At 35.0% G+C, this 17,380-nt stretch overlaps 3 protein-coding genes across 3 annotated transcripts in view; 1 reads left to right on the forward strand and 2 right to left on the reverse strand.

Annotated features, from left to right (window-relative positions):
* Dnmt3 (DNA methyltransferase 3) overlaps nt 1-17,380 on the forward strand; it is a 135,359-nt gene that overhangs the window by 1,031 nt on the left and 116,948 nt on the right. The window lies entirely within an intron of this gene.
* Rpn7 (regulatory particle non-ATPase 7) lies at nt 978-3,118 on the reverse strand. The gene is made up of 5 exons (XM_029309664.2): nt 2,867-3,118; nt 2,288-2,639; nt 1,888-2,216; nt 1,645-1,813; nt 978-1,354 (listed from the first exon to the last, which is right to left on the reverse strand). Exons 1-5 carry the CDS (start codon nt 3,009-3,011, stop codon nt 1,180-1,182), a joined length of 1,170 nt encoding a protein of 389 aa, XP_029165497.2. The 5' UTR covers nt 3,012-3,118; the 3' UTR covers nt 978-1,179.
* Nucleotides 4,036-17,380, reverse strand: part of Tdg (Thymine DNA glycosylase) — a 109,779-nt gene continuing 96,434 nt past the window's right edge. Inside the window, exons 7-9 of the mRNA XM_029309662.2 lie at nt 16,261-16,410; nt 12,019-12,161; nt 4,036-11,693 (exon numbers count right to left, since the gene is read on the reverse strand). Coding sequence (XP_029165495.1) covers nt 9,711-11,693; nt 12,019-12,161; nt 16,261-16,410 — 2,276 coding nt within the window. The 3' untranslated portion in view covers nt 4,036-9,710. The remainder of the gene's footprint in view (nt 11,694-12,018; nt 12,162-16,260; nt 16,411-17,380) is intronic.

Below are 17,380 nucleotides of genomic sequence, written 5' to 3' on the forward strand. Positions count from 1 at the left end.
AATAATGCAAGAATCGTCAATTATAAAGTAATTTTTTCTCAATAGAAAGACAATTAAAGATTCTATGATTCTTCAACAATCATATAAACAGTTTACACTTTCATGATGCATGCTAATTGCATGTATGAAATATTGCAAGTAATTTTTATTTGTTGATTTATTCTGCTCCAATTATCTAAAACGCATTATCATCTGATTTTTCACTTGTAATTGTTAATTACGCAAAAATATGAATTAAGATCAAATAGCAACCGTTACTTTTCTCATTGCAATTTAAGAAATAATATATAATTCTCTTATAATACAGTAAGGTAAGATCATTTTTAATAATATATATACACACATCTTCACATATCTTTAGACCCAATCCCAATTTTGGCTGTTGTATTTTTAAGCGTTTAATAATCATGTTACTCTGTTACAATAATTTAATAAAGTAGGAAAACACATTTGATTGATAAATTACAAAAATAGACAAAATAATGATATAGCGATAAAATTTACTTTTATTAAAATCATTAAATTTCTTTCTAAACAATAAACATCGCAATCTTGTTACTTCAATAAGTACTTATTCAACTGTTATAAATTTTCTTTCCTTCAAAGCGCAAATAAATATAGTATGCTATTGTAACAGTGTACTATTATAGTATTTTTAATGTGAATGTTAATTATACATTATGCATTTTATGAATTATTAATTAAAAAACTGATTATTAAACTTTTTTTACTTACAATTAGAATTAAAAAAAACATACTAAAATGAAATTGAAATATTAAACTACTTTTACTTTTATTCTATTTTACTAGGGACTTGTAATATCTATTACTTATATATAATATTTAAAAATTTGTTTGGACCTTGTACAAAAGTATCTCCAACATCTTTTAAATTTCTCAAAAGGTTTCATGGATCGATAAGATATGCATCAGCTTTAATTGGTGATGAAAAGGATAAATAAAAATAATATTATATATTTGAGAGATATTGTGTATGTATATCTTGTTTACAAAATCCAATACAAGTGTTAAGCTTTCTTTGTTACAAAATTTATGCTATAACTGAACACACTGAACAGGCTCTTTAAAATAGATATACAATGAAGATTCAAATAATTGATCTTAATTGTTTTAATATTAATTTGATAGCGTATATACTATGTTGACATTAATATGACATTAAATATTAATAACGCGCGATAATTTTTGCACCCTATTGAGCAAAAGATCCCCTTGCTTTACCATTGCCTGATATTGCCAGTTCTTACTGTCTGGTCGATTCGTTTCCACTACACCTCCGACGCGATCGACTTTGCAGTGTAGTCGTCCAGCTGCTATAAAGCGCGATAATTCTCTGCAAAAATAATAAATAGTGTAAGAATTATATATACCATATATAGTATACATGCTACATGTAACTCTAAAGTCTATCTTTCAAATATTGCACTTTTTGCAAATAAAAGATATCAAAAGTATTTCATGAGCATGGTTAGTCATGACTGATTGCAAAAAAATATAACATTTGAGAGATGTAATTCTGATGTAAAAAATTAAATAAATAATTTTTCGTGGCTGCCAATTAAATATCAACATTACAGATTAATAATGGTAACAAAATTAAGTAATAGTAGATTATACACTTACTGATCAATATATTCCACTGTAACACCAAATGCTTCAGCCATATACTGGAGAGTTAAAGATCGATAAGATTCCAATAGTTGTGTATATGCGAGAATTCGCATTTCTCGAACGTAATATCGATAGTGCGGAAATACTAAATAATCTCGACGTAGCAATCCTTCAACATGTGCTGAAACAGTATTTTAAGAATATAAGATACAAGTTCTTCAAATATGAAAGGAAATTTAAACTTTATCAATTTACCAAGATTCTTAAAGAAGTCTGCATAATGACAATTATACAATGAGAATAAATAATCCTTGACATCCTGATTACTATGGAGAACTTCCAATATTTCAGATCCTTTAATAATTTTGTCTCTCAGTTCATTGCGCGGAAGGCTTATCATGCTCAAGTATACTGTGTATCTCACAAATGTATTATAATCCATAAGTTCATAACTTGTGAAAGTGCTAATTGTATCCAAAAAGAAGTTTGCTGCTTCTTTGAAGTTGCGAACAGCTATGCAATATGTTCCTTGATAGACTTTCAAACGGTTTCTTCTGTCCCAATCACCACCTTCTTCTATCAAACTAAAACGAAAATAATACACATTATTATAAAGTTAAAATATTTGATATTTACAATCTTTTTTTATCTTTACCTTTTAGCTTTTTCGATATTTCTCGTAATATGATCATGATCCAGATAGAACAAGCCAATTCTAATATTGTGAAATACAATATCTAGTCTATGTCCTAATGATACTGTTTTGTCGTAAGTTTTCCTAAACGCCGAAATTGCACCTTCCTTATCACCTATTCGACACAGATATTCAGATTTCTTTAAATTAGCTTCCCGAACTTCCATCTCGCTTAAGTTTTTCTCAGCATCTTCGATAGCGTCATCAAGTTTCTTTAATTGTTCCGCATTATGTGCCTTCATTGTTGAAAGAAGTGTTTCATCTACTGGCCAATCCAGATCTTTACATACTTCTTCATAAAATGGAGCCATATCTATTGAAAATATTATTGTTATATTAATTTTTACAATCATATTACTAATTAATTAATAGTAGCTGATGACATGAAGGTTATGTTTGTAACAATGACAGATAATATATTAAATACTCAAAATAAAAAGAAAGGATTTGTATTAAATAATATTAATCATATTTCTAATTGGATTAAATCTTTAAAGGAATAATATAATAAAGATAATCTCAAAAAATATGCAATCTCACTTTCGTTTTTGATAGCATCCAAGAGCTTTGTCTTGAAATTAGGATCATCCTTGTGTTCAGGAAGACTTAGCAGAAATTTAGTTTGTGCCAATTCCAGGTTCGGGTTCTTCTCCAAACCTTCCTCTTCCAAATTCTCTAATGGCATTGCGAACTTTTAATAATAATACACGCTCCCAAAATCTGTAATGAGCTGACACTTTTCCTAGTGGCGCTTAAACATAGATAAGAAATGTCTTGATGCGACACGTCGCATTTTTTGTTCGCTTGGAGGCCATGTTTTTCAATTCGGAATGACGTCGAAAGATGGCGCAAGTTGTCCCAAATTTTGCGCCAATTTCTGCCAATTATTTGTCCACTCGCGGTAAATCGCAAAGTTAGTTTATAAGTGCAAGATTATGAATTATAAGAACAAGATATATTTTGTATTATAAATATAAGAGAAACATCTTCAACTCTTTAACACTCGTGCTCGCTCAAGTAAGAATTAAATAATTTTTAATTAAAAGTTTTGCATTCTTTGCAAGAATGTTATATATATATATATATATATATATATATATATATATTTATCATATATTTTTCTTTAAAACACAATACAATACACGTCCAACAGCTTTTAGTCCAGCTACACTTAGTGATCCTTTAATAATTGGTTAAACGCATGGCGCGATTTTGTCCTCTGACTTATTTACTTAATCGACTCGATAGTAGGTCTAGAGAATTAAAACGTTAGCCTCGGAAAATAACGGGCGAGGATGTCGGATTTTTTTCGCGCAATTGTGTGCTTCAAATAAGAGATTTTTTGGAGCATATATGCTTTCGAGATGCTTTCTCGCTATTCGTTCAAATAATTTGTTTATTTTTCGGTCAATCGTACACGGAGATCTTTCTTTTCTTTTCTTTTTTTTCAAAAAATCGGTTTGCACGCAGACTTTCATCGAGTATTCATTAAGTGTTTATCAGACCTCCGAATATCCCGCAGCGTTAACATCGTTAATAAATCGCTATTACACGCACGAACGTTCATCTGCACACTAAATTATTATAAAAGGATCACACATGTTATCGTATTAAGGGATAGACAGACACAGTTTTTCAATGATCGCGTCGAGCGAGTATAATATACTTATTGTTTATCAGAAAAGTCTTCAGGTAAAGAATATGATTAGTTCGGTGTTATATCAGTAATGTATTTGTAACAATTCATTTTTCACATAAAATATCGTAGTACGGGCAGAGACATACAGATTTACATATTGCGGGATACTCGGGTATCCACTGTGAGCACCCAATATATATAATAACGTCCGTTGGAGATCTGCGTGGGCTTCGTTAAGGTTCGGGCGGCAAGGAGCAGAAAATTGTTTTAAATATTTTTTTTGCAAAGTATCCGTCACCCTTCCTTATCCCGCGATTATTCGTAGGATAGCGATGAATATTCGAGAAGTACATTCGTTAATTCGATACAGAACACATCTCGATAGCCCGAGCGAACGCGACCCGATCGACGACGTCGACCGGGAAATGACTAACCGTCGACGAGGACGACGCGGATCGGCATTGATCGTTCGGACGCACACGTAGATACACCGTTTACGTTTAATTAGTTAGGTAGAATAATAGAGGTTCGAAGCGATTAAAAAATATGTCGGAGGCCGGCGATCCGGCCCAAGCTCTCTTACTCGCTCTTACTCCTGGATTTTGTGTTCTTTTTTTTCTTTTTGCTTTGTTTATTCGACACGTTCAACAGCGAATCCACTTTTATATCTGTATAATATATATTTATACTTAATAGTAAAGTCCTTAATATAGCGATCAATTTACAATCAGTTAGTTAATTTGATTAATCGAAGAGTCAATTAATTAATAGTGTAACGGCGGATCCGCCGGTCGCAGCGAGAGATAGGTGAGAATATATATATATATGTATATATATATATATATATATATATATATGTATATATATATATATATATATATATATATATATATATGTATTTATATAATCCTCATCCTTCTTCTCATTGCGATTGGTGATGAACGTTGTTGCGCGATTAACACACCGATGACACCTATTATTTCTTAGCCGCCGCTCGGAATCGGGGGTGAGAGGGAGCGGGAGAGGGAGGAGAGGGCTTTTTTGGACTTCTGAAAAACATCTACTACAATAAATTTCGATCGTACGTGATTTCGCGCGCGATCGTATGCGTGTTTTGAGGCCGATGACGGAACGAAAGAAACATCTATAATAATATAGACATCAGTTATTATATCAACGATTCTCTCATCTATACCCTGTGCATCATCTTAAATGTCTCGACACATCTTAGGTGGTTTTACCCGAGATAAATGTGTGTTGCTCGCTTTCTTATCCTTACATATAATCAATATATAATATTTATAGTTTATTTATAATATCTATATATATTTATATATTTATATATTTATATCTGTATATATATTTATAATCATGCCAGATGCGTCACTTTACAGCGTCGGTCAGCGACAAAAGAGGATGTCGATTAATGCCAGCTATAATATATTTATTACGACTGCATGTACGTGTCTGTGTGTAAATTGTATGTAAATCTATGCATGTATACGTACGTGTGTTTGTCTTCATAATCGTGTGTTATTAATATATATAGTGACTTTCGGCAATGCGAAACGCATAACAGAATATAATTAACGAGACAACGTAACGCGAGTATGTTAATAACGACAAGTAACGTATGTAACTCCACAGCGATATCGAGTTCTAACGATAAATAATAATCAGAGTTGCAACGAGAAACGGTGTGATAGCTGGTATTGCGGGCGCGAGGTACGAAAGTGGTTGGCGGTGTGATTAAACAAAGTACACACGAAGTGGTCTCTTTCATTTTTTCTTTGCCTCTCGTTAGGGCTCGTATCTTATATTTAAGTAAGCTCGGCATCCGGTTGCGCGGGCGATCTTACTTTAGGTTCTCGGCTTATAATAATTCGGTCGATCGGCGGATTCTATCCCGCGCGCATTTACAAGGCCGGTTAAGCTATATTAACATCGATTAATATCAACCTTAGTTTAATCGATTTGCTGTCTCCATCTAGTCCTATATAGTTCTCACAAGAGATGAATAAGTTATTCCTCATCTCCAGCTGACGCGAGTCAGTCGTCGCGAACAAATATAAGTATATGGAAATTTTTAATGTACAAATACACATTCGCGAATAGTCTCGAAATATTAATGAGAAATAGTGAACATTGTTCGAATTAGCATATTCATCAAGTTATATCTATACAAATCAACGACTTCTTCATGCAAAACTGTCTATACCGCGATTTTAAGAATAAATACAAAAATTTTCAATAGCATATTTTTTTTACATATTATAATATGATTATTTCTTCTATAAATATATATATATATGTATATTAGTTTGGAAAAATAATTTGCCCGGATTAGGATTAAACTACGGTTAAATATGACCAACGTTGATGAAAGCATGACCGTGCCGCGATTAAAGAAACACCGGCGCAATCGGGCTTAAGCTTCTTCCTACTATGTGCAGTAACCTTAACGATACAATGACGATAACGATTAATATTTTACTCTGTTAAAAATGCTGACAAAGAACTTATAGGAGCGGCGAACGTAATGACAACGCGCGGCTCGTAGTTCGGTATAATCATCGTCTTTTGCTAGCGACGAGAAAATGCGATATTCGCTGGAATAATTCGAGAAAGGTCCTTGATGAGAAAATGAAAATATATAATACTTAAATTAGAACACTCCGGTGAGTGGCAAGAAATAACGAGAACAATGACGCGTATCTTTTATTCGGAAAAATAAAAACGCCCGACCGAATAAATGCAGGTACGCGACAATTAAAATCGATGATGATTTTTGAGCACGAAAATACAGAAGCAATTAATCGGTGATCGTGCGTTCTCGATTTGTTTATTAGTACAATGACGAATCCGTAGAAACGTGAAAGAATATATATGTATATACTTAAAAACGTGTCACTTCACAACCGGATTTCGTAATTCCAATCGTACATGATGAGCCTTCTCATGTAGTTGTCTTATCGGTTTTTACACGTGGATTCATTTTGCTCGGAAGATTTTGCATTTTGAGAAAATTTTAAAAAAATTTTTACGAATGTATAAATAATATTAGAGATAAGAAAATTATGGAAAAGGACCTGCATTTTTTTATTTTTCTCTTTTTTTTTGGTTTGCAGATTGTCCTAAAAGTATTATTTCACAACCAGATTTCTTAATTCCAATCGTACATGAGCTTTCTCATGTAATTCTCTTATCGGTTTTTACACGTAGATTAATTTTGCTCGGAAGATTTTGCATTTTGAGAAAATTTAAAAAACTATTTTTTACGAATTTATAAATGAGATAAGAAAATTATGGAAAAGGGCCTACAATTTCTTATCTTTCTCCTTTTTTTTTTTGGTTTACAGATTATTGTCCTAAAAGTCATTTTTATTAATCGTAATTCTTTAAGATTTTGTCGACTCTGTCGATTAAATTTTTAAAAATATATATTAATATAATATATAATATATACCTGTATAATATATATATAATGTATATATTATTTAATGCATATAATATATTATTATAATATATATTTTTTATAATTGTATTATAATACATATATATGTTTTAAAAATATATATTTACTTTTTTATTCTTTTATTTCATTTTATATGAAATATAAACAAACTGAATCATATCGGATAGAATAGATCCATCGATATTATATGCGGTGTAGTACCTAATTATGTGAATCAGACTGCTAATGAAGCTAAAAGTTTTCAAATTTACGAAGAATTTGTTCGGTTGTGTCATAATAAAACTGATATCGATAAATTTTGTTTTAATTTTCTCATAAAAAATCTTCCGAGCGTTGAGAGTAGCTGAAAAGTCGTACGAATATTGCTTCTAAGAAATAATATTATACGTCGTCATGTAAAATAGAGTAAATTTCTCGACAAGAACATCAAGACAGCTATTTCGACGACATGGAAACGCGTCACAATCTAAATCGCTAGACGCGCGTTAATCAATTAATGAAACACGTAATATAGTAACAATATAACAAGCCAACAGTAATATAAATCGCGGTGCGGTACACAAATACATATGTAAGTAAACGGTGCCGGTCATTTCCACTGTATAATTACAGCGTGATTCTTCCTATAATAAAACTGATATAATTTCGATGGGTCTCTCGATGCGACAAATGCGGAACAATGTGTCTTGATAATGATATAAATCGCAAGTTCATTATCACAATAACGTTACATAAAAAAAATTACAAACAAATTTATCATCGATTAATGAATAAACAATATATAAATTATTTTGCACAAACAATCTGTGGCATCGAACTCTAAATCCATCAAAATTACATCCGTTTCAATACCTGATAAATTTTCGGATAAATTTGCGCTTTATTCTATTCGCACCGCGATGCGTAAAACTAATTCGCTGTATCCTATCGACTTTCGAAGACGGTAAATTGATTACAGATGCGATTGATTACAGAATTGATTCAGAATGCACGATATATATCCGTGCGATTGTTTGCAGCTCTCGATGTCGTTTACAATCGGGGATTATTCATGTCACAAAATATGAAAATGCGGAAATACGATTTCAATGATAAGGTTTTTTTTCTTACGATCGACGACGATCAGCTGACGATCAATTGATATCGTTGGGAGGGAAAAAGCGCAATTACACGTCCGGCTGACCTCGGCTACGTCGACCGAATTTGTAATAGCGATTTGCTCAGCGTTAATAAGGTCGCCATTTATCGTCACGGTTATCGATGTGCGTGTCCGCGTGTATGTGTTTTAACGGTCGGATCGGTATATAAAACGCGATCAGCGAACCTAATCTAGCAGAGGCTTATGTTCGTTGCGTGCGCCATAGTCGCGTTTCACGAGCAATTTCCCATTCCCGAGCCGCGCGCCCGTAATTACTCACAGCGTAATCGCATATCGAAAGCGAGATAAAAAAAAAAAAAAAAACAGAGAAGTGAGAGAGACGAAAGTAAAAGCAAAGAGGTAGAGAAGGAATGAAAGAGATATGGAGAAAACGGAAAACCGATACACATATGTATATGTATGTAGCTATACTATAATAACTACACTGGATTTCTTGAAAGATTTTTGACGCAAGATGAATATATTATATATAGCATTATTTTTCTCGTCGGAGGAGATCGTCACATTTTTTTTTTTTTTTAAATTTTAAACATATCTTCGTCATTTTTAGGAACTAAATTTCAATAACAAAATAAACTTTATCTCTACTCTAATGTATATTAATGAAAATTTCATCATTGACATTAGAATCTCGATGTTTCAGATGAAGAAAGATCTTTCAAATATTGTTAATGTCTATATGTGTTCTCTCATTTGCGCCCATTATAGGATTATCTTGTATGTAGAGCCGGATAGAGAGCAAAAGAGAGACAGACAGAGAGAGAGAGAGAGAGAGAAAGAGAAAATCGCAAGATAGATAGACCAGATCGATAAACGGGGAGTACACGCGCAAATTGATAGCGAGTAGCGGATGGTCGCATAGGAGAGAGTTTGCGATTCGAGGATGGGGTAGTAGACGACGTGTTCGGGGTGACGACGCGCGCGGCGACGCGAAGAGCCCCCGACGTTAAGAGCCTTAAGAGACACGTGTAAAAATACGTAGAAAAGATAAACGCGGCGCGGTATCGCAACAGGAGGCGATCGGCAGGCGGGGCGGGGACCGAGCGGGGGGGCCGTTGAAGGTTGATGATGGTCGGTGGATGGTGAACGAGATGGTACTTCACATCGATTATCATACACCGTCGTAGGAGAGGTCGACCGGCGGTCTGTGATGCGACGGTGCGAGGTAGGACGGCGGCGTGGTGGTGGTGGGCGCCGCTCCAGCCGCGCTTACGTAGCCGGGATAATTGGCGCTGGGCGCGTGTATCGTCGCCGATGGTGCCGGGTAAGCGTCGAAGGAACTCGAGTACGAGCCGTTGTACGGGTACGGATTCGCCGCCATAGGGTGGCCGAGAGCGGCGGACGGGTGCATGCTTCCCATCCCGCTCATTCCGCCGATTCCGTAGGTACGTTGCATCAGGCTGGGCTCTAGACCACCGAACAGGTAGCCGTTGGTCGAGCCCATCGGTACCGGGTAGTGCGGTCCGGGGATGATGTTCGGATACGAGTTACCGGGATGGTTCATGCTGGGGGTGTAATTGCTGGACGCCAGATTCTCCACCGTGTAAGATTTGCTGTGCTGTTGTTGTTGCTGTTGATGTTGTTGCTGCTGCTGCTGTTGTTGCTGCTGTTGTTGTTGAGATTCCTGATGATGACGACCGTTCATGCCGTACAGACTCCCGTAACCGCCGTCGTTGGGCGAGTGATGCAGCGAGCTTGGATAGATTCCGCCACCCGGTGGCAGAGGCGGGCTGTAATTGGTCATCCCGCTCGGTCCGGTCGGCATGCCGCCGAAACCGGACATGTAGGACTGATGGTGGGCGTCCATCTTCTCCGCCAGAGCGTCGTCGCCCGGTATTCCCGGATGCGAGTGCTGAAGGCGCTGGCTACCGCCGTCGGCTATGCTCGGGATCTGATCGACCAGGGATTCCAGATCGCTCAAACTCTTGGACGCCACGTCCTGGCCGGAGTTCCTCTTGATGCCGTACTGCTCGTGCGGATGGTGCGGCGACATGGACGTATGAGTGGGAGTGTGCGGATGCGGCGGCGTCGGATGCGAATGATGAGAGTGATCCTCGGCGGTCTGGCTGAGGGGCGTCGGCGTCGTCTGATGCGGATGCGGGTTGTGCGCCTCCGGCGTCTGCTCGTGATAGCTCATGTAATTGGCATAGGTGTGAGACGGCGTGCCGGGACTGCCATGATGGCTCGGATCGGGGCCACCGGCCGGATTGTACTGGCGATGATCGTTACCCATGTTCTGCTGCGACATGCTTGTGGGCGGCTCGAAGTCCGGATGTTCGACGCTGGGCGACGTAAGTGGCGACGGCTCGAGATTGTTCTCCGACGATATCCCCGTGTTGATCTCCGACGACAGATCAGAATGCGTAAACGACAGAGACATGGATTTGGGACTGTGACTCTGACTGTAATGCATGTGCACCGGGCTCTGCTTCGCGCTCATGTTGTACGGACTATTGTCGTTCATGCTCTGACCGTAGAAGCCGTCGTTCATCGGCGGTTGCGGATACGGCGCCATGTGCGGAAACGCTTTCGGGGGTGACATCAACGGGGGTGAGAAGCAATTCGTCACGGCGTTCCCGTAACCGTCGTTCAGGTGGCCCATCGCTTGATGTTGCTGTTGCTGATGCTGTTGTTGCTCCCTCTCGCGACTTTCCCGCTCCAGCAGTTTCTGCTGCTGGTGTATCTTCTTCGGGCGTCCGCGACGCTTCTTGATGACCTCCCCGTTCGCGTCCAGCTTTTCGGGATCCGGCGGCGGCTGATCTTCCGGATTCTTGATCTTCTTCGGTCTGCCGCGCTTCTTCTTGCCGGGTATCAGACCCGACTCTTGTTTCACCAACGCGCCGTTGATTTCCGTGATTCGAGTCTCGCCGTCCGGCAAATCGTCGACGAACAGCGGCTTCTTGTCCTCGATCGCCTCGTGGTCCTTCTTCTTGAGTTTCGAATCGGCGAACACGATGTCCGACTCGTCCAGATGCGGAATCGTGCCGTTCAAATAGTCGCGGAACTTCTTCAGGGCCGCGTAATATGGCACCTTGTCGGCAGCCCGTGGTAACTGGGCACACCTCGCACTGCTCGAAGGCATCACCCACATGTACTGCAAACGTGAATCGAGCAATTAGAATTTTTTCACCCTTAGACTGATTATTATAATAAGCATCGATATGATTTCGTGAAACTTCGACGTGTATAATAACTATGCGAAAATAATCTCTACGTTTACTCGCGATGAATTTTAAATCGACATTCTCTTATTAAATTCTTACTGAAATTATTAATTTTATTAAATTTTAATATAGGTATATGGTAAACAATACGATGCGTGAAAGATATTCTATATAGCCTTTTGGAGTTTCTTCAAACGTCTTTTGAATTAAAATAATAGATAGGTAATTAAAAATAATAATAAGCGATTGTTTTACCGTGTTTGTGCCGTCGACGAGATTAGGCTGTCTTCCGAATCCAAACTCCTTCTTTCCCGAAAACACCTCGTATATGAGTTTGCCGTTGAACACGGCAATTTTTGGCTTATACTTTCGTAATTTCTCGAGCAGAATGTGACTACCTGTAAATGAAACAATTATTATATTGCAATTATTATATAATTATTATATCGGTTTAATTCTCCTTCATTCATAATATTAAAAGCTGAAAATTAATATTAAATTAATATTAAAATTAAATTATTATTAAGTTAATATTAAAAGTAATTCTATCCTTTTCAATATTAATATTAAAATTAATGATTTATTGTCATTAATATTAATAATTTAAAACTTTATATTATGAAGAAAACGTGATAATTACGAAAAACAAAAAGAGTGAAACAAAATATTTTGCACAGTATAAATCACATCAATAAGATCAGATGCGATTGTAATTATTGTGTATATAATAGAGAAGTTAAAAAGAATTTAAAAATTATAACAAAATTATAGAGAAATTATACAATTAAGAATTATAAAAAAATATTATGTTTTGCTTTCAAACATTTTTGCCACATATTTAAATTTTATTCTGTCGTTCTCGGCATTTCAATTATACAATCGTGTATCGTATAATGACTCTCGTGTCTCATATTTTCGAAACTTAATGCATGTCAGTTAACGCAATAAGCGTGTCGGTGAAACCTTAAATGTTACCGTAACCGGTACGCTAATTTCATTTCAAGCGGCGAGTAAAGTGTCCAACACCGTTATTCCGTTCATTTTTATGCTTTTGGCTTTATATTAATTTATCGAATATTTTATTTTGGAGAGAGGAGATATTGGCTCTACGATGCTCCGGATATCGCATTAATGTCATCGATGAATTTCCGGTACGACAGGCAAATCGCAATTTTAATATATAAAGATATCGAGAAATTGACGCGCGAGTGAATAATTTAATGATTGTTAAATATTCTTCGTAATAAATAATCCGGAATAAAATTTATAGTTAGATTAGATTTATACATAGAATTATATATTAGAAATTACTATTTCTAATGTATACATAGATTAGATTTATACTTAAATTTATATATTAGAAATTATTATTTCGGAGTAAATTGTGATAATAAATAAGAACATTAAAAATAATATATTTAATGGTGATTGAATAATAATGAGAACGCATTTAACGCTTCTATTTTATCTTGTAAGCTATTTGGAATAAATTACTCCTCTCTAATTTAATAATTATTAATTTAAGTGTGATTTCTTCAGAAATATCAGATTTTTCGATTTGTACAAATACAAATGTAAATAATATCTAATAGAAATGTTATATATAATATTAATAATAATAATAACATATATATATATATATTTAACACTTTTCTGTTCTATCTTGTAAGATATTTTGAAACAATTGCTACTCTTTCTCTCTCTTTCTTTCTCTCTAACATAATCGTTATTAATTTAAATATGACATTTCTCTACCTAATATAAAAATATTATTTATAATATTAATAACACATTATATATCATATATTACATAATTATATAATATATACTATGTATAATATATAGTGTAATATTTATATTAATAATATATTAATATACAATATAAATAATTAAATAAACTCGCTACATTTTCTAATGCTAAACAAATTAAATTAAAGTTAGAGCGGCATTTTTGAGTAATGGGGTTCACATAGCTTTCAGCAGAACGGTGCATGTTGCGATATGCCTTAGGGATAGATGACTAAAAGTTGGTAGTACTGTCGTTTCCCGCGTCGTGACACACGCATGGCCGCGAGTGATATTCTCGGAGTTCGGAGTGGTTAAAAACGGTTACGGTTTTCAGCAACGGAATGGAAGAAGGTGTGATCGACAGTTCACCCGAGTGTGAACATTCGGAGAGGATGATGTGGACTTCTGCCTCGACGGAGGAAAATAATCTCTTACTCCAAAATATCGATGATTACCGAAACGGTGAGCACCCTTCGATCACGATCCAGCTTATCGTCTTTCTCACTCGTTTTCGGTGATGCGTGTAACAGAGACCGGAATTGTATCTAATGGCGACGCGCGATAGAATTTTTCTTCCAAGATGTGTTACCGATAATTTTCTCACTTACGATTACAAGCTCGAGCGTTCTTTCGTCTTTCAAGATATTGAGATATAATATTTTGACGAGATATCTCTCTCATTGGACGAATAATGTCGTTTAGTACGAAATTTATCGAAGGTAGATTATTAAATAAACTTTCTATCTTTGTGACATAATTAAAGATGCACTCGAAAATAAGCGAAGTTGATTAGTACATTATATATTATAAAATCTAACTCGTTTAGTTCATCGATTTATATTTTACGAGCATTGTTTATTTTTAATTGCATCTTCTTTCGGCATATATATATATTTATTTAATTCAGTACATGCATAATACGTAACTTGTAGTAAAGAGCACACATATTTATTTTACAAATTTCGAGAAAAAATATATTTTTAAAACATGTCATAAATTTATAATGTCGATCAGTATTAACAATCGTACGTTTTTTAATATATTTGCGTTAAAAATTAAAAGGACCAGTTTCTCTTAACAAATTTGTTCTTAAAACATGACCTCCTTTTGGGTCACTACACATACATACATACACACACACGCGCGCACACACACACACACACACACACACACACACACACACACACACACACACACACAGATACATACACTTATGTATATTTGTAAAACAGCATATTCACAAATACAGGAACAGAATGATCCGTGTTGGTTGCTGGATGTCTTCTTTCGTCTAGTCGGCAGACATAATTCCCTTTACTAACACACATGCATGTCGCGTTACCACAAGAGAGTAGTCACTCAGTCAGCGACGAGAAAGAGATAACGCGCGACTATAGATGTTCACGACATGCAAATGCGACACGTGTAAGTTGAACGCGACGAGAAATAACCAATTCCCTCTCTTTCTCTCTCTCTCATCCCGCATGACATCTGAGATTTTTATATTATTATTATTGTTTTTTTTTATTTAGCTTTTATTATATCCACTCGTCCGTTTCTTGGCCCAATTATTATCGTTATTTCCATTAAATCTCACACAACATACATATCACACCTGAACTACGTGATGATTAATTATTTTTATCTCGCGAGTTATAGTCCGAAATATAACTTTTTCTTTATCATTTTTTTTTTAATATTGCGTAATCTATTATTTCTCTTTATGTTTAACGTCTGATTAATTCTTGCTGGCGTTTCTTGTTGATATTTTTAATCGAATCAGCACATAGGCACAAGGTTAATGATCTTTATCCGAACTATTTTTGCCATTTTGTAAAATATATTTTTAAATGTGTTATTTATTTATTTTTATATTTAAAACAACTTTCACAAACATCGCGAAAACTTTTAATCACTTTTATCTCGAGCAATATTATATATGCACAATTTCTTATCTGAAGAATTATTGGGAAAAAACGTGTGAAGAAAATAGCTTAGACAAAGGTGGAAAACCAAAGAATATATAAAATCTAGGTATACTACTGTGCTATCTGGTGGCGCGACCTAGTCGTTGTTGTAGGATCCATAGGACCTACAAAAAATATAAGCAAGAACTTGAGTAAGTAGAATCAACCAGTCATAGACGAGAACGTCCGAAAACGTAAAATCGATTGGTCGATTCGCTTGCTTCTCGAATTTCTATCGCTTACATTTTCTCATGTAAATCTTGAGACTTACTACGTGTTCTTGTTGGACAAAATCTTATTCCTGGTTAAGCACGTGTTAGTAAACGTACGATAAAATGCCTAATATTGAAAATTCAAATTTCTATAAGTAATACAAAAATATTTTTGTATATACATCTTGATAAATTAATCTCAAATTACAAAGTAATTTCGTAGATTTTAATTTTCAATTAAATCTTTCCAATATATAATTATATCGAAAAAATTAAGGAATCAAAGTATATAGAGTAATAAATAAAATTTTATTAATAAAAATAATTATAAAAATAACTATTTTCTTTTGCACGCGATAAAATATAAATCGCGCTATGAAAAATATATAACGTGAATATAATACGAAATTTAGATTAATTTTCTCGCGAATTACGTCGGAGCGATATCGGCTTATGCAATAATTATTTTCAATCATTCGTAATTATCTCGCCGTTTATTTGGACGAACTAAATGCAATCGGCATACTGACCTTCTTTAATTTCCTTTCTTGTGAGATCTGCACTGCCTTTCGTCGCACGTGCTACCATATTTGTAAAACCGATTCCGAGGCGCAAAAGCTTGTAATCGTCGTCCGCTGTCAATGGTTCGGGCGTGAGACCACTCAGATGCAAACATTTCCCTGAAAAGAGGAACAATGAATATAAATAAAATTATCAAATTATATTATTTTTTAATTTTTTATTGTTTATTATTTTTTTATTTATTTTTTAATTAATGCCTTGTGGTTATGAATGGCTTCCAGTTTATACATTTGCAATTTTTATCTAGCGTCTACATTATTCCTGCTATGTGTGTTTTTGTTTATACAAAATTATTTAACTATATAAATTAATTGTAAGATCATAATGGGGTATCGCAATTGCAAACATAATGAACATGAATCTCATTACTTCAGATAACGGAGCACTAATTTTTGAATTAATTCTGTCGTATTGATTTAAAATTTCCGAAGAAAAAAATTAAATCTTTACATCAAATAACTCATAAGTTATCATATTTTACAGAGATTTTCTTTATATTTTTTACGTCTTTCGCGTATAATAATTTTATAACTATGAAAAAAAAAGAAATTATTATTACAGTCGAGTATGTTACACGTATATCATCGAAGCACATACATGCGGATGGCTTTTAAAATTTTTAACGAAATTGACGTCCCTGATATTTTACGTAATCCATTTTTAATTTTAATTGCATAATGTTAAGCATTAAATTGCTTACTTGCGGCCATTATTATAACGAAACGTATAATTGCAGTCGTCGCATGAACGGCCAAATGACTTCGCAAAGCTATTGTTCCGCGCGAAATACTCCGTATTTTGTTAATAGGCCGCGCTCGACTATTTATATCCCATTAAATAAACGATCTAAATTTTCTGATAGGCATAATAAAGCCTCGCCCCTCGGCAGCGCTCTCGCGCGGAGATAATGGAATTGTTAGAACAGAAGCGAGCGTATCTATTGTAATAGAAATGACAACCATTGTTGTTTCCATTGTCGATGATTCGCGGTGGTATCATTTTGCGTGGATTACTAAAATCATCAGCAAATTTTATCATCATTTTTTCCCCGAACATTTAAAAGATATA

Source organism: Nylanderia fulva, unplaced genomic scaffold, assembly GCF_048542155.1.
Source record: "Nylanderia fulva isolate GAGA-0341 unplaced genomic scaffold, ASM4854215v1 Scaffold40, whole genome shotgun sequence".
Lineage (NCBI taxonomy): Eukaryota > Metazoa > Arthropoda > Insecta > Hymenoptera > Formicidae > Nylanderia > Nylanderia fulva.